This window comes from Peromyscus maniculatus, chromosome 6 (assembly GCF_049852395.1).
Source record: "Peromyscus maniculatus bairdii isolate BWxNUB_F1_BW_parent chromosome 6, HU_Pman_BW_mat_3.1, whole genome shotgun sequence".
Taxonomy (NCBI): Eukaryota; Metazoa; Chordata; class Mammalia; order Rodentia; family Cricetidae; genus Peromyscus; species Peromyscus maniculatus.
This window is the reverse complement of record NC_134857.1, coordinates 80395566-80421484: the sequence shown is the minus strand read 5'-3', so window position 1 is coordinate 80421484 and position 25919 is coordinate 80395566. Positions and strand designations below refer to the sequence as shown.

Here is a 25919-nt window from a genome sequence, read left to right as displayed (position 1 = left end):
ACCCAGAAACCTTATTATAAGACCAGTGTTTGTCCTGCCATATATTATGTATTTGACTGGATAAAAGAATTCTATTCATTCAAAAGGTAAGAAATGAGATGCACAAACTTCTCAATTTATATCATTAGATTTCTTTTATTGTTAGGGAAATACTTTTTCTTTCTTGTTTTTAAAGCTTTATGAAATTTTGACCACAGTTCTGACTTTAAGATTGTTTAAAGATTTTAAATTAGCATAACCTATGGTATTTTTTTATAAATAACCATTTTATTTAAGCTCATCACAATATTTAATAATATTAGTGACCCAGGAAATACTAGAAGCTCTCAATTGAAAATTAATAGGTAATGCCTGAAACAAAATCCAGTGGAGGAAGTGGGGACTGGAGAGGGCTGAGCTGTGAATTTTGTTTTGACAAAGGCATAGGACTCTTTAGAAGCAGAAGAATTCTAACAGAAAAGACATCCTAGGAAAAAGTGAAACAAGCAATGTGAGACCCTACGAAAACACTAGAGGTTAGTATGTCTAAGATCCTCATGATGTGCAAAATCTATTGACATCAGCACAAAACACTGTGTTCACAGAGCAAAACCCAGTCTCTCATACACAATGAGTCAGATCCTTAATTAGCAAGACTAAGCAGTCATTAAGCTCACCTGTTTGGTATAAGGCTTTCAGAGAAGCAATATCAGACAGGTCCTCAGATCTTGCTTGGCATAACCAGCGGTTATAACTAGACAAATAAAGGATACAATCATTATAGCAAATGCTGGCAAGTTACTTTTGCAAATGGAACCCATTTTAATGTCTTTTGCTGACCATAACGAACTGATGCTTTATTACAACAAAGAGTCAGAGGCCATTGCACCACGCAGAATCTTGTTATTGATAAATGTGCACTAGTGAGAAAATGTGTATATACCAATGACTGAAAACACTTCTTATGGTATGTGAAGAGCATATAGGTAAGTAAGTGGCTAAGACATCAAGAATTCAAAATAACAGAATTAAAGAACACTGTTATTTTCTACATTACTATGAAAATGTAACAGGAAAAGTCTCAGTGTTATATCTCCAAATTGGATAACCACTAGTTAGCAAAGATACCATGAGTGCTTGGGAATATTACAGTGAACAGACAACAGGATGACTGCCCTCATGAAGTCATATCACAACAGAAAGACATGAAGTGCTGCACATATTATACAGGACCACAAGGGAGGCAGGAAGTTTTATCTGGCAAGTCAGACATTTCGTGATTGGTTAATGAAGCTGGAATTAATACCCTACTTACTATGCCAGATGGACTAATTTAGCTTTGGTGAAAAGGAGGTTACAAATGATGTTAATGGTCAAGTTAATATTTCAGGTTGTTTTTTTTTTTTTTTTGAGATGGGCTCACTCTATTATGTAGCCTCCACTGACTAGAATTCACTATGTAGACTAGGTTACCCTATCTCAAATGTAGAGATCTGCCTGTTTCTGCCTCCTGGTTGTTGGGATGAAATGTGTGTGCCACCATACCCAGTTCAAGTTAATTTTAATAGCTAATTCACCAGACCACTCACAACTGCCTATAACTCCAGGGGTTCCAATGCCATCTTCTGACCTGTGCAGGGACCTGCATATAAGTGCACATACACATAGACACAGAAACAGACATAAATTTTAAAAAAGTATTTTTAGGTATGGAAGATATCTATAACTTCTTTGAGTTTTAATTTTCTTTAAAGTTCTTAAATCTACCTAAAATTATTTTTAGTCCATGATGAAAACTCTAGAATAGCATAAATGTCCATCTTGTTAAGTTTGGTCAGTGATTAATAATTTGAGATCACTCCAGGAATAGATTTTGACAGGCAAAATCTACATATGTGGTTTTTGTAGAGTTTATAGTTTACATTTGTGATGTATAAAATATCCGAGTCACAGCTATCTATGATCTTGGTGCTTTTCTGGTTTGTTTGTGCAGACCACAGGTACATCAATGCAGTAACTGCAGACTGTGGCCGTCAGGTTTCTTCTTTATCTGGGTACGCCTCCTCCACAGCAGAAGGTATCACTCATGCCTCCTTGCTCACTAGGAGTGCTTTCCCTTCCACTACTCAAAGAATTGTTTATATTCTCATAGATATTCCCACTGAAAACTTTCCTCTGTCTTCGGCGTATTACAATAAAGACAAACAATCCTCTACTCCAATCCCAAAGTCAAAGCTAAAAAAGGAAAATAGAAGTAAAAATAGTTCCTACAGCTGATTTCAATGAATAAATTCTATTATGTTCCAGGCAAAGCAAAACCACCAAGTACAAACTATCAAGGAAAGCAAGTTGTGACAAGCAGAAGAGCCGCTCTACTGAGCCATTAGGCTGGTCCTAAAGGCAGAAATACTGAATTGTTTTCCAGTGGGAATCTGACTGAGGTTACATATTGTCCCCACAAGGCTAACCTAAGCCAATTTCTCACAGTTAATTAATTCCCATACACCTAACACAGCCAAAAGTTGAGTGATGAAGAACATTTAAACAAAATTACTCTTAAAAGCACAGGACCTTCATGGTCTGGCACCAGATCCTCTATGTATATGTCATGGCTGTTAGCTTGGTGTCTTGGCGACTCCTAACAGTGGGAACGGGTATATCTCTGACTCTTCTTGCCTGTTCTTTTCCCCCTTTGGGGTGCCTTGTCCAGCCTTGATGAGGGGCTTTTGCCTTGTCTTACAGTATCTTGTTTCGTCCTGTTTGGCTATTGTCTCTTAGAGGCTGATCCTTTCTGAAGAGGAAACAGAGGAAGTGGATCTGGGAGAAAAAGAGGTGGGAGGGAATTAGGAGGAGTAGAGAGAAGGGAAACGGGAAACTGTGGCCGGGATGTATTGTACCAGAGAAGAATCAATTTTCAATAAAAATAAATAAATTAATTTTATAAAAGTTCAGTAAGTAACCTATTTAGATAAAGCCCATCGTTTGAGAGATTTTAAATGCTGTATCCTACACTTGTCCTTTTGCGTCCTGCTTCACCAGGTTCACTATAAATGAAGTTGAACACTTTCGTGTGTGCAGGGCAGAGGCTGTACCTGTCTTGCTTGTCTCTGCATTACTAGATGTACTCCAGCACATGACTATGTCAGTAAGGGTTTACTATTTAATAACTAATGAAATGATGCCTTTGTTTGAGAAGTGATGTTAGCATCATAGGCCACTGGATGTTAAGCGTATCAAGAACCATTAAGAAAAGGAAACAAAATATTCCAGTGAAATAATCTTTTCCTCCCAATGTCTTTTTCCCACTGTAATACTTTCAAAAGCTGTAACTGAAAAGTTGCTAGTTTGCTTCCTAGCAAATTCCACCTTAGATACATCCAAACCACTCAAAATAGACAAAACACTTAGATGCATTAATGAAGAATTAGGGCCGTGTCTATTTTTTCAGACTTCGTAAAGAACTGGTGCACAGACACTGATGTGTGGTGAATGGACAGTGAGGAGTCAGGGAAGGAGAGCTGGAGGTTTCCAAAAAGACTACTAATCAACATAAGGGTGACCGAGCAGGGTGTGAAGTAAGATCCTGCTTCAGGAAAAGCAGTGAGACTGGTGCTGGAATTAATACGTTTTGATATTGTATAATGAAGCAAGTTGATACAGTTATCTGAGTGAATCCCTACTTTCCAAAAGAAAAGATCCAGGCATCACATCATAGAGCCACACCTGCTCGCAGTGCATGATAAGCCAATGTATTTTAAAACGGAATACGGAAACAGTGATGAGGGGCTGGAGATAGTACTAGACAGTCAAGGCACTTGCCTCCAGGTCTGGCAATGAGAGTTTGATCCCCAGGAACCCATATGGCAAAGTAGAGAATTCCTGCAAGTTATCCTCTGACCTCTGTATGCTGTGGTGGGTGGGCGACACACACATACACATACATGCTAGCCCACATGCACACAGACATAAACAAATAAATAAAAAATCACAATGGATAAGGTTTGAGATCTTCTATTACAACTAAATTCTAGGTAACCATTATTTATCAAATTCTGTGATGCACAGAAACATATCTGATTCCTTGAAAGTCTTGAAAAGTCTCCTTTGCTTTCTATATCTGAGTGGTGTCATAGCTCCTTCATATGAAACAACTTACTACAATAGTCTGAAGGATGCTATTAGATTCTAGTCATCGTCATTTAAATCAATTGAACATTTTGCAAGATCTTAATACAAATGACAAAATTAGTTAACTTTTGAAAAAATATGATTGCTCACTTATAAATGAATTAACAATTTCTGATATGGTTAAGTATTGATAGAGGGGGATTTGAGAACCACAGACAACTCACAAGCCATGACACGCAGAGACAGAGCACAATGGTGTGGCAAGGGAGCCCAGTCACTGCATTTAAAGAAAAATGTTTGCCAGAAGACACTACACGTGACCAAGTTTAGAAACTATGGAGCCGTCATTTTGGGCCATCCTTTGAAAACTTGTTCACTGGCTCCCTCTAGTGGTAAATTTGCTTCTGTTATTTGCAGATTGGAGGAAGGTGAAGACCTGGGACTGAGGAGACAGAAAATGTTAATTCTGGCTGGGGGAGAGGGAGCCATTTTCTTCAGTGGTGTCGATGGGTGAGCTGTGCAGGCTCCAGTAAATACCCTCCCTCCCCAGCTCATGGAGGCAACCCTAATTAAACTCAGCGGGCTCCAAAGCAAGCCACCAAAGTAGAAGAGGGCCTCACTGAGAAGGAGCTTGAGTGAGACTGGGAAGGTGTGAGAGAGGGTAGCAAGAGGTGAAAATGATAAAATACATCATATAGATGTATGAAGCTCTCACAGAAATGATATATAAAAATTATGTTTGTAAGGGACTTGAGATCATCTAGTCCAACTTCCATTCCATGACTGGAGACTGACACCACAGAAGTACCATATAAACAGTGTGACATGCTGTGGTAGGCTGTGAAAAAACAAACTAGGAGGGGCAGGTATTTTAGACCAACAGGAAAGGGTTGAGAGGCATTTGCTTTACAGCTGAAACCTGGAAAATGGACTGGGTTGAGGGAAGAGAAGATCCCAATTAAAATGAATGGTAGGGGCCAAAGCTCAAAAATAAGACAGACCGGTTAGCTCAGTACTGAAGAAAGCCACAGCGATGTATTTTATCGAGCTTGCCTCACCCACTGCAATTACCTGATGCTCAGTCTATGAGATGTTATCCTTTACCAACTCTAAGAGGGGATGGAGAGCCGCCTACAATTTAATTTTTTCTTTAAAATTTTTGAAAAGCAGCTAGCTTTACTATTGATTTTTGGAAAAACACAAAGTACAAAGCTCCATCTAAGATTTTAAAAGGATTCATTCAGAATTGCTTTAGTATTAGAAACACTTGGAGAAAACAGAATGTGAAGGTCCTTAGGGTAAGTTGGGAAGACATAAAACTCGTCAGCTGAAGAAAATTTTAACTGCTTAAGTGATAAATGCACAGCAGAAACCTTGTAAGTGCATTTCTTTTCTTCCAATTTCCCTGTTTACAATATAACCTCACATGGAGGCACGGCAATTCGAGCCCACACTGGGTGAAAGCTCTGAAACCAACCATGCATCTCACCACTGGATTCCCCACACTAACAGACTCAACTTTTCGCTCTGCAGCTACAGAATGGGGACAGGACCCTCTTCCTCGGTTATCATGAAGATTAAACAGGAGGAACTTTGTGTGTCCAGGAAAGCATCCAGCAGACCCCTGACTTCACACTCCCTGTCCCAACAGTCTGCTTACTTTCTCTGATGCTGCTTCTGCAGGGCAGCTTCGGACAACTGTCCCTGGAGGATCAGTTTTCTCTGCTTGTCAATATCTCCTTCCATTCGAGCAAAAGCATGAGAACCAATGAAAGAGAGATCCACTCCCAAGCCGTCATCCTCATCTTCTTCTTGGTTGTCTGCAAGGAAAGTACCATCAGCAGAGAGCTACGGAAGCAGACAGCAAAACTGACGAGCGCTGCAGGAGGAATGCTGTGAGGCAACGAAACAGAGCCAAAGAACCTCAAACCCAGGGTTCAGATCATGATTCTGAAAGGACAATGCAAATCCCAAGTCCTGACATAACAAAATAAAAGTAACCAATCTATTCCCTAAGCCGATTTCCTGAGCAGGCACTAAGTGTGTGAGGCGTGTTTCCATCCAAGGGGTTTATGATCTTATAGAGGTGAAGGTTGATAGAAGCTTTTTACAGGATAGATTCAGAAGGGCTCCCATCCGAACATACTCTCTGCCTATAACTTTCAACTTATGTGAGTATAAAACATGAAGAAATAACATGCTATAGTATTCTTAACTATTTAATGTTAACTGTGGCCTTTAGAGGACACTGTTAAAAGTGATCCAAACTTGAAAATTTTAAGTAATATAAGTAATATTAATAAGTAATAAGTAATATTATAAGTAATAAGTAAGAAAATAATAAGTAATATACTCAATTACTGTTTCGACAGTTCCTTATGAGCCTAGAAACTCTATTCAGCTGAGCATGTTGTTATGACCACCTGCAAATCCTCAAATACAAGCCCTTCATCTTTGCTGGCTGGTGTTTTACAGTACTCTAGCTTCCTGAAGAGGAAAATTAAGAAAAGCAAAAGTTGAACCATTATGCATTGCTGGTATTTGGAATATGGTTTTGTGAAGCCACTATGAAAATTACTATGAAAGTTCCTCAAAAAGCTAAAACTAGAATTACCACATGACTCAACCATATCATTCCTGGAGATAAACCCCAAAAAACTGGTAAGCATACCAGAGACATCTGCTTATCCACATTTATTACTGCACCATTCACAACAGTCAAGATATGGGATCAGCCTAGATAGTTGTAAGAGATAGATGGATAACGTGTGATACACACACACACACACACACACACACACACACACACACACACACACCCCAGAGTTTTATTCAGCCATAAACTATGAGGAAATGGTGACCTGCAGAAAAAGGGATGAAATGGAGATCGTTAGGCTAAGGAAAATAAGCCAGGTACCAAAAGACACATATCACATGGCTTTTCCTCATATGTGGAATCTAGATTTTATAAAGATGTAACATGAAAGTGTGTGTGGGAGTGAGCACTTTGAGAGAAGGGACCAGCAGAACAGTAAGACAGAGGAATGAGTAATGCATATAACAAGGTAAATACCATATCTGTACAAAAACATCGCAAGGAAGCCCATAATTTGCATACTAATTAAAGAAGACAGGAAGTTAGAATTCCAGCACTCACCCTCCGAAGCACCAGGTTTCTCACTTATTCTAATTTGCCGCTCAGGCACCACAGGCTCCCCTTCTGCATTCCCGATATCTGCAGGTAGGTACGGCAATGAATGGCTCTCCTCCTTTAACGACCTTGGGAAGTACAGAGGTAGCAGCTTTTGGTAAGTAGCCTGTGTCAGAAAAGTAAGGCATTCTGTGAAGAACAGTGACATATGAAAGTGGCCTGAGCAGTGGCTGCTGTGGTCCCCGTGCTGTGAAGACACACTGAAGAATACAGGCCTCACACTCCCTATGCTCAGAGTGCTGTCTGAGAGCCTCACTCACCCCTTATACTGAACATGAAGAAACGATCCACTGGTCAAGTCAAAAGCAATGCCCGCCCTGGTCGGGGTCACCAGATCTGATCTGGAATGGGTAAGTCTGACACTCCTACCTTTTGACCAGACTTTCAGCAGCACATTGCTATTTGCCCAAGCTTAGTATACCAGGCTCTATTTGACCTAAGTTTAGTTTTTCAGTTTTCTACAAACAAACAAACAACACACCCACCCTCAAAAACCATTTCTATCTATATCTGAAGGATTGATAGTTTTCATTCATTCTTAGAAATTTAAAAAAAAAAGATAAATTTCACTTTGGAAAAGGAAATAAGGAGCTGTCAGATGGCTTCATAGATAAAGGCCACCAAGTCTGACGACCTGAGTTTGATTCTTGTGACCTATATGGTGGAAAAGGAGAGCCTCAAAGTCATGCTCTGATTTCCACACACACATTCCCCCAGCTTCCTCCAAATTAGAATACACAAGGAAGCCTGATTTAAAACTGAGGGAAGGCAATGGAGGTGGGAATGAATGAAAACGAAATGCAGCAACATGTTATGAAGATGACAAAACCCATCACTTGGTATGCCAACCTGAAAATTAGTCAGTAACTTCAATGTGCTAAAACACAAAAATGAATAAGGTTCTATCTTATGATTTCCACATGCCCAGTCCCTGTGCTCTTCTATAGCACCAGAGCAAATGAAGATGCTGTGCGCTGGTGGTACTCATGTTTGTTGAAGCACCCTGCCTCTTCTGCATCCTAGGAATTATTGTATCATTGCTCAGCATTACTTATCAACTATTCTGAACTTCAGGGGTTAAAGAGATGGTTACAGGTTACAGGCATTGCAGCTCTTCCAGAAGACCCAGGTCCCATTCTCAGCACCCACACTGGGCAGTTCACAACCATCTCTAACTCCAGTTCCAGGAGATCCAACACCTTCTAGTCTTCATGGGTATCTACCCTTGAATGCATATAAACTAGCATAAGTACACCTCCATACACATAGATATAAAATAAAATGAATAAATCTTTAAAAAGGACTAAAAGAATGATAACAAAAAAGTTATGGAATTGAGTATTGGTCAATGAAATCATTCAAGAAATCAGTATTCTACACAGAACTGTAACATTTCCTAAATAGAAGCCTGGAGACTTTAGATTTGTACTTAAAACAAAACAGATCTATAAAAACCACAGAAGGTGGGAGGAGAGCCAATTCCACAAGCTGTCCTCTGGCTTCTTGACACATATGTCATGGCATACTGAGGATAGGCACACCTACACACACACACACCCACACCCACACCTACACACACTCACACTCACACACATACCACACACACACACACACACACACACACACTAAGATTTTTGAAGAATTTATATATCATAAAGCTAACATGTTGAAAATACTGAATCCAGTGATTGTTAGGACATTCTCAAAGTTGTACAATCACCACCATCTAATTCCAGAACACTGACATCACTCCAAACCAGTCCATCAGCAATCTTTCCCTACAATTCCTTTTCCAAACCCTGAGCTATCAATTGTTCTGTCTCAATAGATGTGCATACTTTGAACATCTCAATAAAACAGAATGCAATTTGTAGCCTTTCATGTCTAGTTTATTTCAGTTAGCATGTTTTCAAGGTTCACTTTTAACATGTATCCATAATCATCCCCCCAAGGATGAATACTATTCTATATATACTCTACATTTGCTCATCAAGTCAGCTGTTGACTGGTTTCTACTTTTTGGCTACGATAAACAATGCTGCTATAAATGCTTATCTTCACATTTTAAATATTTTTGCACATACTTAAGAATCTGCTCTATTATACTGCAACTAACTTTTGGTATCTCATTGTAGTTTTGGCTTGCATTTCTATAGTGGTCAGTGTTGTGAAGTTTCTTTAAACTGGTTATTTGTATATCACTTTTTAAGAAGTGAGTACTACCCATGCTTTTTTCTTTAAATTTTCGGTAGGTAATTCATGTTTTCCATTCTTAAAAAGCTTACTTGCTAGGGAACACTGCCCTTCCCAGGGCTCTCTGACTCCTAAAATCAGGATTGATTTACTTGGGAATACGTCTTATCTATGCAAACCAACCAATCCTCCTCCTGCTCCTTCACTTCCTTCCCTATTTTAGCAGAGCACTGAGAAGCTCAATGACTGCAAAAGGATACAAATAGAAAAGTCAGAAGCTCTAAAGCTCTAAAGCTAAGGAAGTCCAGTGAGATAAAAACAAAGCGTTGACTTTTCTAAATGGACTGAATTTAATGAACCCCCCCCCCCCACACACACACACAAGAAAACATAAACCTAATGACCTTGTGCCACCGGCTTGACTGCTAACTGTTTCCAGTTAAGCAGATGGTGACACTCACTTCAGCAGCAGAGCAGCTATGCTGCTAAAACCTGGGAACATAGCGCTGTGGTTACGAGGCACCACCCTGAGCGCTGGCCCAGGCAGCAGGCAGCACCACCCACCTGTGCCATCTCACTTATAAAGACAACAGCTAAGCAGTAAACTGTGGCGAAGACTCTCCTTAGATTGCTGGTACAGGCCTGTATTCCAGAACTTGAGGCAGAGGCAGGAGAAAGTGGCGGCCAGTACAGCCTGGTTGACATGGTCAGACAGTGTGGCTTCCTTCTAGACTTGTTTAGTTTCCATCATAATTCTCTTTCAGTGAATGAGCAGAAGTCCCACTGCCACAGACTGATTTAAACCATTAGACTTGCGTGCTTCAGAGTCAGTGAACAGATGACTAGATGAAGGTAGCGCAAGCAGAATTAAGACTCAAACTAAGCAAAATAGTTAGTAAAATACCTCTTCGAGTTCAGAGACAGCAAATACTACTTTTTCAATGCTTTCCCCATGGATCTCCAGGAACCGCCTCACAGTGCCTACGGAAGAAAATGGAAAGACATTCAGCGTTTAAACCCGGCTCTGAGGTTAGTCTGTAATGGGCCCCCCTCTCCTCATCAGCCACTGCTCAATTATCCCATCAGAGAAGCCAGCCACACTCCCTCTCACAGCTCGATGCACCTTCCTTCAGAGCACTGTAGCAGACATTTTTCAGTCCCTTTACAGCATGTCCTCTCTGTTCTCAGCCCACCGGCCCTGAGGTGCCTCAGCAGGAGCTTTATTGCACTTGCTGCCCTAGTTCTGGTGTCTGACAGTGGCTGGCTACAGAAGATGCTGAGTCAGATCACTCTCCCTGTCCTGCATGTTCTTTATTTCCCTGGGGCCTCCCTTTGGTCAGAATGATCTAGTGCAAATGGAAAGCACAGTGCCTTTCTATTCATTCAGTACAGCCTTAGATGTGCCATTCAGCCCATTTCCCGCTCACAAAACCAAAGCTGAGTTATCTTTTTCTTTTGTTTTTTCGAGACAGGGTTTCTCAACGTAGTTTTGGTGCCTGTCCTGGAATTCACTCAGTAGACCAGGCTGGCCTCGAACTCACAGAGATCTGTCTGGCTCTGCCTCCAGGGTGCTAGAATTAAAGGTGTGTGTCACCACTGCCCAGCAAGTTATCTTTTTCTTAATCTCTGTCCCCTCCTGATTTTCCTCTATCAAGACCCACCGACCCAACCTTAAACCTCCCTGGCTTTGGTCTTTTATGCCTATGCTACTGCCTTCTAAAAATGCCCACATTTTTTGTTTTCTTGATACACATATTCCCTATAACTACTAATTTGTTAAATTTAACTTCAAATGCTGATGGCTCCCAAATTGTACAATCTTTCTGAACTACAGAACTGAATTACTGCTTATTGAGCATGCTTACCTAGATAACCACAGATACTAAAATTCAATGAGTCTAACTCCCGTCTTCTTCCTTGTATTCCTTACCTCAGTTACAGATCAACAGCCAAGCAGCCACTCAAACCAGAACCCTTGATTTGCTTTCTTTAAAAAAATATTTAATTTATGCATTTGAGTATTTGCCTGCATGTATACATATCTACCACCTGTGTACCTGGTACCCAAAAGGACAAGAAGTGGGTGTGGGGACACAGATGGCTGTGAGCTGCAATATGGGTGCTGGGAACTGAACCCAGGTCCTCTGCAAAAGCAGCAAGTGTTTTAATCTCTGAGCCATCTCTTTTCAGCTTCATAACTTAAAAAAAAAAATTTATCTTTTACTGTGTGTGTACGTCATGGTGTGCACACACAGCTCAGAGGACAACTTGCAGGAGTTAGTTCTGTCCTTCTATCATGTGGCTTCCAGGGTTGAACTCAGGTCATTAGGCTTGGCAGCAAGCACCTTTCCATGCTGAGCTATCTCACTGGCCCCTGAATTTTCTTTGGCGTTCCCTTTTCTTCCTCCATGTATGATCTATTAATTCTACTGTTAACATTTCCAATATCCATCCTTCTCTCTCGGCTGCTTTCAAGCTCTTAATGCTCACGCACATTTTGGCAATAAGCTCTTAAGTGGCCTCTCTTTCTTTCATTTCCAAGGCTGCAACTTCTGCTGCCTGGGTAATCTTTTTATGATACTTTCTTTAGGAAACAGAGCTGCAGCCCTTATAAGTTAATGTTCAAAGTTCCTACACGACTTGCCACACTGTCACAACTAACCATCTCATAAGTCCTATTTCCAATTGTTCCTCCCACACATCTTCTAATGTCACTTAATAGTTCTATGATGTCCTATCTAGAGGTCAGTTAGTTCTGACAGAATATATTATTCATCCACTGTCTTCTGAATCTCTGTTTTCAATGTCCTAGTCATACGTCATCGTTGTGTAGAACTCTACCCTTCCCTGAATTTCTCTATATAGAATCTCCTGTACCCACCTTGGCTCAAGTTTGCAAGTTTACAATAGGTTTAATGAGATATAGAGTCCTATGCTAAGTTGGAAAGCCTATGTGACCTTTTGAACATCATCTTTCTTATCTGTAAACTTCTTACAGCTAGATTGTGGATCTACTTAAGGCCAAGTATATTTTATATTAATATTACGTTAACTGAATCTAGCAGAACATGGTGAATGACATGCACTCACTCAAAGGTAACGAATAACTGCATTAGTAATTCATGGCCTGCCTTGGTAAGTAACACAGTCCACTAATCTAGTACAGTAGACTCACTGGTTGAGAGCAGAATAAAGATCTGCAACTCAGCTGCAGCTAGGTGCAAATCTGTTTCACTTCTCCTTCTGGTCTGCTTTCATTCCTTTTCCTTAAAGCAGCTTCCTAAAAGGAAGTTTCTTTATACTATTTACATCTCATAAAATTTTGACACTTATATGGAACTGACCCTTTACATAGTACTTCATGTTTCCTATGGAAGGTAAAATGCCAAGTAGCAATCAAATCAAATTTTCTCAATGGTGCTCATTTAGAAAGAGAATTCTGCCAGGAAAAAGAACAAGACTGACCTCATGACTCAAGGATTTCAGCATGTCAGCCTACACTGTTCCTTCTAGTCCCCTCTGTGCACTCTTCTTGGCAGCCAAACAGGATGTCACATGCTTTACATTTATGAAGACTCTTTAACTAGTGAAAGTGACATCCAGGATATTAATACCTCCAATATGGAAGCATGGAAGGTAAGTACAAACATCATGGACTTCTTTTCTTACTGCTGGGTCCTCTTGTATAGGACAGAGCACAGCAGAGTAGTAACTAAATTCTTGTTGAATAAATAACCTAATAATTTTACTTTAGTGTTGATGTTTATGGTTTCACAAAGAATTTAACTGTATGTGAACTAGGGAAAAAAGATACTATAAAAGGTCATGACTACTGACTAAGAAGATATTGGGTTTTTGCATATAAAAGTTTTGCTAATAGTTTAATAAGCAAGAAAGCTCTTGATTTGGAAGATGTATTATGTTAACAGATTAATTTTAGCATGCATACACTGTAAACATGTACAAACCATTTATTATTTTCAAATTCCAGAAAGTACACTATTGTCTCTGTATTTGCTTGTTCTGAATAAGATGCTCTATAATCTTACTACATTTAAGGTCTAGGTGAAACAGTCCTTATACCATTTGACTTGGCCACTTTTCAGATGTATATGCTTCCTTTCTGCCAATTACATTCCTAGAAGTTGTTAAAGACTCATCTTCCCATTATCGATCGTTATCTGTTACTGTGAATTACTCTTATAACTGCGGGTGGACTGAGGTATTACAATGCAGTGAAGCAACACTTTGGACCATTTACCCAGAACAATGCCCATAGAGAATTCACATAGTAGTATTTAAGGAGGGTGTGCAGGTGCTGTGTCGCTGTTCCTAGTGATGAGAACCTCACTAAAATACAGTTCTATCTCAAAGAAACCAAAGCTCCTCCCATGGAATGGCTGCAGTTAGAATGCTTACCTATCATCACCTTTACACCTTTATCACCTTTCCAACGATCTGCAAAGTTCTTAAAAAAGCTTTTAAAGTCTGTATTTCTGAACACTGTTTTAGCTTTATAAGGGACTACAGCATTCTTTCAATGGATGCACAAAGTAGATTATGATGATACCCTAACCCCTGAAACTGCAAAGAACCATTGCTCAAAAGATGTACTGCTGCATAAAGTTACTGTGAGAGTCCTTCAGGTATTTGAAGATGGGCATCATATCTGCAAAAAAGCAGACCACTGATGTTTCAAGCAACTTGCCATCATTGTTTGTCAATGTCTTGTGAGCTGTGACCTAAACCGTATGGAGCACGCTGAGGTCATGGATTCTCAAGCTGACTACTAGATTTTATTTCTGGAAACTGAACCCAGAGACCCATACATCTTAAGCGCATACTCTACCACAGACCTACACCGTTAGCCCAACACTGTACTTTTATACCACATACAACACTGTGGGTCAGTTTGGACTCAGTGATTTTTAAACCTAAACACACAGTTTTATACTAAAAAAGTCCTGAGGGCTGGGGAGATGGCTCAGTGATTAAGAGCACTGGCTTCTCTTCCAGAGGACCCAGGTTCAATTCCAAGCACCCACATGGCAGCTCACAACTGTCTGTAACTCCAGTTCCAGACACCCATGGTAAAACACCAATGCACATAAAATAAAAATAAATAAATTAAAAAAAAAACTTAAAAAAGAAGCCCTTGTGAAAGGTGCTGTCTAAATAGAAAAATGGTAAGCAAATATATTATAAATTTGTCTTTGCTGCATTTTTACAAATTGTTAAGATTATTCTTATTTTGATTCAAGTGCCCATTACATTAGTCATACTTTCTAGTCTGGTATCATTTTCAAACTTAATGAGCAAGTCTTGTAAGCTTTTATGCACAGGTATAAATCATACCATCCTAAGAAATTCAATTAAGAACTCTATTATCAATCAATACAAAGCCTCTCAGAATGCCATGATGATCAAATCAACGGATCTTCTTTGGTTATAACTTTATCTAATAGCCAAAAACTTTAAGAACTTGATTTAGGTGTGGCACTCCAGTGTTACTTACGAAGAGCAATGTGTGTTGCGTCCTCTAGAGGGTAGCCACGCTTTGCAGAATTGATGACACAGAAGCCAACAGAAGACATGGACTGTTCTCTGTAACCAGATAGAAAACAATTATCCACATACAGAATCCATAAGCAAACTCAAAATACAAGTCAGCATCTCTCCCACCCACCAATAAATTTACAAGTTAAGTCAACTGTATTATTTGATAATCATATTAATATAAAATTTAACCATACTCTTTGAGAGCTAACATCTGAGCCCTTCAAAGTTTGATTTCCACAGTGAGGTACATCTTTAACAGTGTGGGGGAACAGGCCGTACTTTGCCAGCTGCAGCACGTTTCTGTAACAGCTATACAGGGAACTCTCTGCTGCAGTGCGATAGCGGCTTTTATACTTAGGTCCCACTGTATGAATGATGAACCGAGCAGCTAGGTTAAAGCCTTTCGTCAATTTTGCTTCACCTGTTCGGCAACCTGGGAACAACGGGGAAACATAAAAACTTGTAAATATTAGGAAAACACAACTCTGCAAAGCAGAAAACGGATTAAGAACTATGAGGAATGTCATTTAAAAACAGGACTGAATACAGGCATCCAAGTTTGTTCCCTCTGTTCTCAGGGCAGGGAGGCAGGGCAGCAGCTGTAAGCACAAAGGAAGTGGGGAAGACACAGGGCAGAGAAGCATCATCCAGGTTTGCAATGGACTACAGGTAACAGGCTTAGAGAAGGAGAGAAACCTAACAGCCTGCAAAACGGGTATGCAGTATAAAGCTGACTGCACTGAAGGGCGCCGTCAGATTTAAAGCAGACTGCTTCATTAAAATCCTGAGTCCAAAATGTTGATGCGTGAACTCTGGGTATGTTCATGGCCTCACTGTGCTTTGATTTTCTACTTAAGGGAGATACTTGCCTTATAAGATTAAATGAACTAAATTATGCAAAGTGCACCTATGCTGCATGGCTGTTGTTATTGTTATTTTTGGAGAACACTAGAAAGACTCCAATTACTTCTAAGACTATGCTGTGATATGGACCTATGAAGAGTCGTCTGGAGTTGCAGGTATATATAATCAAAACCACAACAACCCTTTCCCAAGCCAGAACAGCAAGATGATGATTTCTTTACCACTGATGCAGTAGAACAGGAGATTACTCCTGGAGATGTTGAATAAGAGTTTCTGAATCCAGAACCCCAGGCACAACGGAAAAGATGGGATTCACTTAAAGTGTTAAAGCTGTCAGGAAAATGAAGTGGGTGCTCCCACATCAGTCACTAATTAAGAAAATGCCACACAGGCTTGACCACAGCCCAGTTTTATGAAGGCATTTTCTTACCTGAGGCTCCCTCCTCCTAGATAACTCTAGCGTGTATCAAGTTGATATAAAACTAGTGAGCACATCTGTCACTCTGAAATGCATCACATGACTGATGAGTTGCACTGCTAGTGAAACCCTAGGGCCTGGCTTTTCATGCACCGTGGGGATTGCAAAGGCTACTGGTTTCAACAACAGAAAATCAGCTTTATATGCACAGTTTTCTCCAAGAACACCCAACACACTTCTTCACAGTAGAAGACACCAAAGTACTCCCTACGCAATAACATGCCTAGAGCGTCCAGTCACCTTTAAGTTTCTGCAGGTCCTCTTTCAAATCTGGCCCCGCAAGCATGAAGATGCTTTCTGACACAGGGTTCTTATCTGTGAGGCTTTCATTGCTGGTATTCACAATGGCTGTACAGCTCAGTAATGCCACGTCTCCTTTCCTGAGGGACCAACAGATAAAAAACAATTAAGGGAAAGAGGAGGGAGATAACTGGCCTAGTTTCTAACTTCCCCAAAACCCTCTATCTTTGAAATATTGGCTTTGCTAATTCACAAATCAAGCAATAGCAGAAAAGGAGAAACAGGAGAAAATGCCTGACTGAAATGAATCTGGCATGTTAGAGCTTTAGTGTAAGTGTTCCAAGCCCAGAATTCACAAAGCCATCATGTCACACATTTGCCCCTTGCCATATTTCCTTCGTTATGACAGAATGCTTACACAGCTCAAAGTAGTTGGTTTAAAAGTTTAGAAATCACATCAGTCATAATAGCTAAAAGAATATAAGCCACCTAACTGTTCATCAACTAGTGAGCTGGTAAGTGCTCTTAGTGTGCATACATGGAGTACTATTGAGCCATAAAAAGAAAAAAGTAGTACTTTGCACTACAGTGAAAACATTATACTAGGTCTAAAAGTCTCACATATTTTACTGTAGAAATTTTATGTACATGAAATGTCCAAAACAGGCAAACCAACGTGATTAATTCTGAAGATTAAGTCTTACTGTGGGGAGAGCTTCATGGCTGCACACATCTGGTAACATTTAAGCTGTAAATTTTAAATCTGTACAGTTTACTGTATGATAATTATACTCCAATAAGGTGATGGGTGATGTCGTTCTGTATGCTGTGAATATGTGTTGCTCTGATTGGTTGATAAATAAAACGCTGACTGGCCAGTAGCCAGGCAGGAAGTATAGGTGGGATAAGCAGACAAGTAGAATTCTGGGAAGAGGAAGGCTGGGTCAGGAGTCACCAGCCAGATACAGAAGAAGCAAGATGACAAGGCAGAACTGAGAAAAGGTACCAAGCCACATGGCTAAACAAGATAAAAATTATGAGTTAATTTATGTGTAAGAGCTAGTCAGTAAGCCGGGCGGTGGTGGCGCACGCCTTTAATCCTAGCACTCGGGAGGCAGAGCCAGGCAGATCGCTGTGAGTTTGAGGCCAGCCTGGGCTACCAAGTGAGCTCCAGGAAAGGCGCAAAACTATGCAGAGAAACCCTGTCTCAAAAAAAACCAAAAAAAAAAAAAAAGAGCTAGTCAAAATAAGCCTGAGCTAATGGCCGAAGAGTTATAAATAATATAAACTTCCAAGTGATTATTTTATAAGTGGGCCATGCAACTACCAGGGCCAGGCCAGGCAGGACAGGAGAAACTTTCTGGCTACAATAAGGCTGTATGTGTAAAGGCAGTATTTCAATTATGCTAGGACATGAATAAAAAAGAACTCTAGAGGAAAATAACGAGGATTCATACACAGTAAGATATGAGAAAGTTACCAAAGAACCACTTTTCCATTAATCTCCTGGTTATAAAGAAAAGGCGATCTGATGGTGTCTTCCTGGAACGTCTCAGCTGTGCTGTCAGAGGAGCTTAATTCATCTTTATACGAGTCACCCCAGCTTAGCAGGGTGTCCACATCCACAAACTGGGAAGGTGCACCCAAGGGATCCATGGAATGGGAACTTCAGCTTGTGTCTCAAACTCTTCAGCAATTCAACAATTCCTGGAGACTTTAGCTTAAAAGAGAAGAAAGAACCATTGTAAGACAAAAGCACAAACATTACTTTAGTTCTACTAAACCAACACGGCAAACTGCTGTGGAATGGAATGAGCCAAGAGTACACTATGTGTCTACAGTCATTGTAATGGTTGATTAAGACAAGGACAACAGGGCTGGAGAGATGGCTCAGTGGTTAAGAGAGGGACGCTCTTCCAGAGGACCTGGGTTCAATTCCCAGCACCCACATGGCAGCTCACAACTGTCTGTAGTTCCAGTTCCAAGGGACCTAACATCCATGGCAAAACACCAGTGCACATGAAATAAAGATAAATTTAAAAAAAAAAAAAAAGGCCAACAACAACAACAACAAAAACAAACAAAACGAAACTGGGAATAAGGGGTTATATAAGCATAAATTCCTTTCAAACTGCAGCTTTGTGATCAAAATTATCACAAAAATCACACCAGTTCTATTTTCAGAAAGGACTACTCATTCAACACTCTCTGAGCATCCACTATTGCAAAATAAGTAAATAAAATGCTCTATGATATGCTATAAGACATAAATAGATAAATAATATGTATAAATTAAAGAATTCCATCTGATAATAATGGTGATATGTCAGTAAAACTGAATGAGACAAGGAAGTCACTACACTTAAGTAGTAAGAGCTAATAAAAGTTTCAGCTAAGCACCAAAGAAGATAGATGAGGCTTGGGTTAAGAAGTAACATATGGGAGCCAGAAAGATGGCTCAGCATATACTGCTCTTGAAGATGATCTGAGTCTGATTCTCAGCTCTCAAGTTAGGAAGCTGACAACCACCCATAACTCCAGCTCTAGGGCATATGAGGCCCTCTTCTGGCCCCTGCATTAATATGCACAGACCACACGTAGACATGCACATTTATACTTAACTAAAAATAAGGTAAAATATTTTTTAAAAAATAATAATGTGCAGAGGAAAAATAAACAGGACCTAACACAACACAAGATATGGTATACGGGACTGCACATGGTAGACAGCTAATTGTACAAAAGTTGGAAGAGGAAGGTTACAGGAAGGCATACATCGTCTAGAGCTGACCTAGGTCATGGAAATTTCCACCAGACAAAGGGATGCTCAACTTACCACTGAGTCCTACAGCTGTTTCAGTAAACTGTCGACTCATTCATCCACTCTACCTTTGTAAGCACCGAGTGTATGTTAGGTACTGTTCTAGGTCCTGGGAACACGGGTAACAGCGCATTTCTACCTTAGGCAGCCCATGTGTCCCCAGAGAAGAAAGGTGATGATAGCACCGTGACTAGACTGTGTGTTACAGAGGAAGGGTGATACATGAGGAGCAAGTTAAATTGAGAAAGGAAGACAGGAGGGAAATAGCCAGGGCAAAGAGCAAAGGGCAGGAAGGAGTGAGCTGCAGCTCAGGAGGAGCCAGGAAGTCATTCTGGCTGGAGAATCAATCTACTAGGTAATGAATTAGAGGATGAGGTTGGTGCAGAGCAAGGCCAGATGATGCAGTTGTAAACCATGCTAAAATCCTTAGCTCCTACTCTAAAGATGAGGGAAGCCTCTAGAGGGTATTGACCATCACAACTAAATACAATGCTTGAAAGGACTCTACCTAGGGAAAGCAAGAGGGGCAAGAGAAAATGCAGGTGGGGATCTAGTGGCCAGGAGAAATGTTAGCTTTGACATGTAATTGACAGGGAGAATTAAAGGACTTTCACAGGAATAGAGGGTGAGAAAGCACACAAGCCAGACAATAGCTAGATTGCTTGCTTGAGCAACTGAGCAGGATAGTAATGCTATTTACAGAAAAGCGAGCCTGGAGTAAGCTGGGGGTGAAGGAAAAGCAAGGGATTTCCCCCTCCCATACGGCTTTTTGAATGTGCTGGATGCTTGAAGCTAGGGCTCAGAGCAGAGGTTCAGCTAACAGACCTCGAAGTCTCAGCATGTGCAGTGCTGAAAGCTACAGGAACTAGGGAAGATTGCTGCAGAGCAACTGCAAGCAGGGAGAAAGAGCTCCTAGGACTGAGTCCTACAGCAAAGTGTAGACTCTGAAAGACCACCCGGGAGACAGAAGGCTGGTAAGAAAGGAAGGAACCTAGCACAGGTGGTAGTGGAAGGCCAGTAGAAGAGGCTGTTCATGGAGTGCTTCAGGACAGCCAGAGCAGAGTGCTACCAAAGGACCAAGACTGAGTGGGTTCAAGATGTGAGCAGACAGATGAAGAAGGAAGACAGTCCATCTGGGAACTAGTTTCAAAAAAGCTTTTTGGCATGATACCAACATTTATTGTCACACTCAGGGAGAACACACATGCTCTTCCAAAACTAATTTCTTGGTAAGAGAGATGGATATAAGCAGAAGCACGGATCTACCAGAATATGCTAATTCTTCTATACACATAGTTAGGTAGAAGTGTGGTCATTCACATGGCAGTTAAAAAAAAAGATCTTGTAGATTATACCATGATAATTTGTATTAGCATTCAATATTTATACTAAATACTTCTTTAAAATTGAATTTTCTAGATGTTGTACTTAGTTCACAATTGGCCTTTGAACCTGGAGACAAACAGAACTTTGCTACATGTTTATAAGTACCTGAGCACTTGCTCCAGGCAAACTGAACAGAGGACAAATGTCACTCACTCAATGTAAGGACTGTCTGCAGAAATTCTTGATTGCAAAAAACATGCTGACTCATGCTCAAAGTTCTTAGTCATGAGAGAGAGAGAGAGAGAGAGAGAGAGAGAGAGAGAGAGAGAGAGAATTCATAGAACACATAAACAGTTTCTAGAATGCGAATCGCATGTCAACTTAAAGGATGAAATTGCTTCTTTAACTTCTATTTCTGACTATAACATCTGCTTCTAGAACATTTGAAAATCAACAAAAAGTTAAATGATCAAGAAAAAAATTCTCAACTTTGGTGCAGTTCTCCTTTTTTTCCTGTGATAGAGGTAAAATCACATTGTGTGCATAACTCTGAACCTAGCTTCTCTTAACTATTGTCAGGTGACTATGTCCACGTTCAATTACACAGTGCAACAGGGGAATGTGGCATAATGCAAGTCACGAGCCCCTGTGTGTCAAGGCCGAAGTTTGGATCCCTGACTCACTATCTGTGAGCTGTGATCCTTGGGGCAAAGCCAGAGTTTCTATCTAAGCAGCAGTGATTAACTCCAGGTTTATTGTGAAGACTAATGCAAAAAACTGTGCCAAAACTACCCAGCAGAGCACCTGACACAAGGCAAGGCACAGTGAATTACCTATTAAAATATCCTCAGGGCTAATGGAACCACTGTCAAGAAGACGTTATTTCCATGAGACTCAAAGTGCTCACTTGTCAGTCACCATGCAAGCTAAATGCTGGGTGCTGAACTAAGTTACAGTCTTACAGACCCTGATGTCATGATTTCCCTTGCCATGTCTTGTTAATCCCTAATAATCCAACATCTGTTCCTTTGCCACTAGGGGAAGGAAACCACACAATCAGCAATCCTGACTGCATGTTCCTACATTAGCTGGACCCTCCATCAACACTACTGTTTTACTCATTCACGTCATCTCTCCAAGTGACTCCGAACAGCACCTGCCTAGAGAATCTTTACAGTGTCCTTCAATGACATTCACCTTCTGGCACTCACATGGTACAGTTTCCTCCTGCAATACTCAGGGCTAATCTATGTAACCAAGAAGATAAAATGAAATGACTGTGTGGCTTCTTCCCTTCCAAAAACAGTTAGAAAAGGCACTGTGGCCATGCCTTGCGCTCTCTCTAATTGTGCTCTGAAGGTGTTAGCTGGGTCTTGAGGTCTGTGCCACCCAGGCCTGGCTCACTTCACTTCACGATATGTGAGTGTGTATGGTGTATGTGTACATGGACATGTGCAAGCATGTGAATGGAGGTTAGAGATCAACAGCAGCACCTTCATCAATGGCTCGTCCAACTTATTATTTTCTTTTTTTTCTAAAATGCAAAATTTAAAGGTGAAATCACAGCTTTGAAGTCTAAATTTTGGGTCAATGCATCTTCACTAGCTATACTAGCAACATCTAACATATAGCACACGTTAATGTGCACCAAGCTGCTTCAAGTCAATAACTACTGAGTTCATTTCCAGCTAATTTACCTGAATTGTTAGGGGAAGCTATGGCCTGGAGCTCAGTGATTCAGCCAATAAACTTCAAGGACCCTCCTGTCTCCTCATTCCAGAGCTGAAATTACAGGGGCACACCATAGCTTTTTCCATGGGTGCTGGGGATCTGAACTCAGTCCTCACACTTGACTGGCAAGGCTGGAAGAGTGAAACATTGCTCCAGTCCCCGCTTCACTTTTGAGTCTTTGTTGCAGAGTTCTGCTTCCTCTTCCATTTACTCAACCTCTTACAATTTTCCTTCAGCTTAACAATGATTAAAGCTCTGATTTCAAGGTGAACAGAAACTTCTTACGTTTACCACTTCCCCCCTGACATCCCATTATTGTCTTTGCTGCGCACTCTGGTAGCTCTCCTACATGTCCAATCATATCCAGTCAGTAGTTTGTTGGATCTCTTCAGCCATTGTGATCCACAAGATGGGTGTTAAATAAATGATAACTAATGCTCACAGCTGACTGTAGGGCTGAAGTTAATGACATTTTCTGCAAAGTGTCTTAGTCGTGAAATCTGGTTGGATTCTTTTGTAGCCCCACCTCCACAGACAACCTGATTTTTTTTTTTCATTAGAAGGAGATTTAACTCCCACCTGCCCAAAACATATACTTATGGCCATGCTTGTGCCCCCTCCCCATCCAAGAAAGTAAGTGGAGCAGCAAACCCAGAGGTGGCAGAGACCTGAACCCCAAAGGACAGGAGCTCCTAAGAGACCCGAGGTCACAGGTCCTTTTGAAAGAAATATGAGAAAAACCCTCTGACCCCACATAATGTGTGTGTAAGAGCTCATCCAAGCACAGATATGCATACAATTGAAAGGATTTCCGGACCTTAGATTAATTCTAGGAACAAATTGAAAACAAGAAGGGGTCATGGGTATGATGGGAAGTGGGGGCGGGGGACAGACAGAGAGATGACTACAGTATTTTATAACCTTAACCAGAATTTGGATAACATTAAAGGGAAAAATACTTCCCACTGGAAATCAATTGGTCAGCTCTGAACTTTGAACACGCTTGTAAGCAAACACTACAGACTAAACTGTAGTTTAGTAGACTAAACTAAAACAGGCTCCTGAGGCATATTCTCATATCAAAAAGTTGTTGGACTCAAGAATAGATCAGATCTATGTGTTAGGCCAAATACTTTCTATATTAGTTTAAGAGAAAGGACCCCCAAACAGGAGAAGCTTCTAAATATTCTTTACAAGTCAAAGAGTACACTACAAACAGTTCTTTGTAGCTTATTTACCCCTTAATCCTGTCATCATTAGCTTAAAAAAAAAAACTCCTAAAATAATGATTTATAGAAAGAATTGAATTGCCCAGAGAAACCAGATTTTACTGTTCAAGATTGGGCAGCATTAGGCAAGAACACTTTGGATCACTGTCTCAAAACCTAATTTTCAAACAGGTAAAAAGAATGGCATCAAGCTAGGAGTGGTGGCCCACGCCTTTAATCCCAGCACTTGGGAGGCGGAGGCAGGTGGATCTCTGTGAGTTTGAGGTCAGTTTGTCGTACACAGATAGTTCCAGGACAGCCAACACTATGTAGAGAGATCTTGTCTCAAAAAAAAAAAAAAAAAAAAGAATTTTAAAAAAGTATGGTATAATTTCAAAAAGGAAAGTGAGAATCTCTAAGATGACAAGCTGTCTGTTGGTTGTTCATGTAGACGAGACAGGTGTGGAAAGTACATAAAGCTGGACCATGCAGCTGACCTCTAATAATTAAGCAGCTTGTTTGTTGCTTTTGATTAATTACAGGTTTATTATTCTTTATGGCTTTGTATTTAAATATTTAAAAGTTCAGTATATATAGGGATGAGAGTACATACCACACCCATCCCTATGCCGAATCAATTATACTTGAAGAGAAATTTTATGCAAATGGAAAGCTGCTCAGATGAAAAAGTGTCATTTCTCAAATATATTAACAAGAAATACATTATAACAAAAAAGATGTCTAAACTTCATTCATGGTCCCAGTTCAGTTTTAACATCATCATTCAAAAACACTCAAAGCACATGCTCTAATGGTGAATTAGCAGTGTCACATGGGCGTTAAACAAACCTGAGCATGCTTCAGTTTGCAAGTCTTCAGACAGTGAGCAACTTGGAGCCTTAGATAAGAATGTAAGGTCCTGCCGGGAGGTGGTGGCGCACGCCTTTAATCCCAGCACTCGGGAGGCAGAGCCAGGAGGATCTCTGTGAGTTCGAGGCCAGCCTGGGCTACCAAGTGAGTCCCAGGAAAGGCGCAAAGCTACGCAGAGAAACCCTGTCTCAAAAATAAAAACCAAAAAAAAAAACAAAAACAAAAACAAAACAAACAAACAAACAAACAAACAAAAAGAATCTAAGGTCCTGTCCTTGAAGTAGTGGATAAGAAAATGTCTAAGATTAAGATGTGCTATCTTAACCTGTCCTGGAGCTGTACACCCTTAATCCCAGCACTAGGGAGGCAGAGGCAGGCAGATCTCTGTGAATTCAAGGACAGCCTGGTCTACCCAGAGTTCCAGGGCATTCAGGGCTACATAGTGAAAACCTGTCTGGAAGGGGGTTAAAATGTGCTATCTTAGCACTCTGTATCTGGAGTAGGCTGCCTTCTGAGTGCTGGGATTAAAGTTATGGACCAAGCTTGGCTTTGTTCCCACGATTAAAGATGACAACAATTGGCAATGTCTAAAGGTTCGACTGGCCTGAAAGATTCTAAATTATTTTTCCACCAAAGCATACATTTTTCACCTCTAACAACGTAATGCACAGCATCTACAGGAGGTAAGGAACATATACATCTATCCAAATGCTCCTCCTCTGCTTGAAATAAATCTATCGCCACAATTTCTTACCTTCTCATTCATGCAACCCATAAAAAAATGCATTGTTGTTTAAAAACACCTATGCTGCTACAACCACCATGTATGTGTCTCCACTAAAACAATCTTCTTAAATATAGAAGATGAGCTGAACATGTTTTAAAACATAAAGAAAACTATTCCTGATAAACAGCCCCTAAAAATTAAGCAGGAAGACAAATCTGTCAACTACACTTGTCTACCTGTCTAATTTCTAGGCTGGCTGCAGAGGGCTTGTTCAATAAGTGACAGCAGGAGATATTTCTTTTTATGGTTCTATGCCAGCTGCAGTTCTATACAGACAGCTACAGCCATCAGAGCTCATCCTAAAACTTCTAGACAGCCCAAGGATAGAAGAGGGCATCCGTGAAAGAGAGAAAAACTAATTTCCTCTTGTTAACAGAGCGGCTCAGTCTCAGTCTACAATCAAGGACGGGGCCAGCCCAGGGTCACTTCCCTCTCAAGTGGCCTGAGAGCGGAAACACAAAGCCAGACCAATGTCACTCCAGGGACTGCGGGGTCCCTGGACAACTCAGCATCCTGGGCTCGGC

General features: G+C 40.6%; 1 protein-coding gene across 3 annotated transcripts in view; it reads right to left on the bottom strand.

The window, feature by feature from the left end:
- The window catches only part of Gdap2 (ganglioside induced differentiation associated protein 2), a 44574-nt gene that overhangs the window by 18193 nt on the left and 462 nt on the right, over positions 1-25919 (bottom strand). For 2 of the 3 annotated variants that reach the window (XR_006073384.2, XM_006985637.4), the window contains exons 2-9: positions 18133-18372; positions 16653-16792; positions 15350-15503; positions 15027-15115; positions 10416-10492; positions 7265-7424; positions 5768-5927; positions 657-733 (exon numbers count right to left, since the gene is read on the bottom strand). Coding sequence is in view for 2 of the 3 variants with exons in the window: in XM_006985637.4 (XP_006985699.1) it covers positions 657-733; positions 5768-5927; positions 7265-7424; positions 10416-10492; positions 15027-15115; positions 15350-15503; positions 16653-16792; positions 18133-18308 (1033 nt within the window). In the remaining variant the exon portion in view is untranslated. Of the gene's footprint in view, positions 1-656; positions 734-5767; positions 5928-7264; positions 7425-10415; positions 10493-15026; positions 15116-15349; positions 15504-16652; positions 16793-18109; positions 18373-25919 lie in introns of all 3 variants that reach the window. The other variant, XM_076574718.1, reaches the window with a different exon arrangement.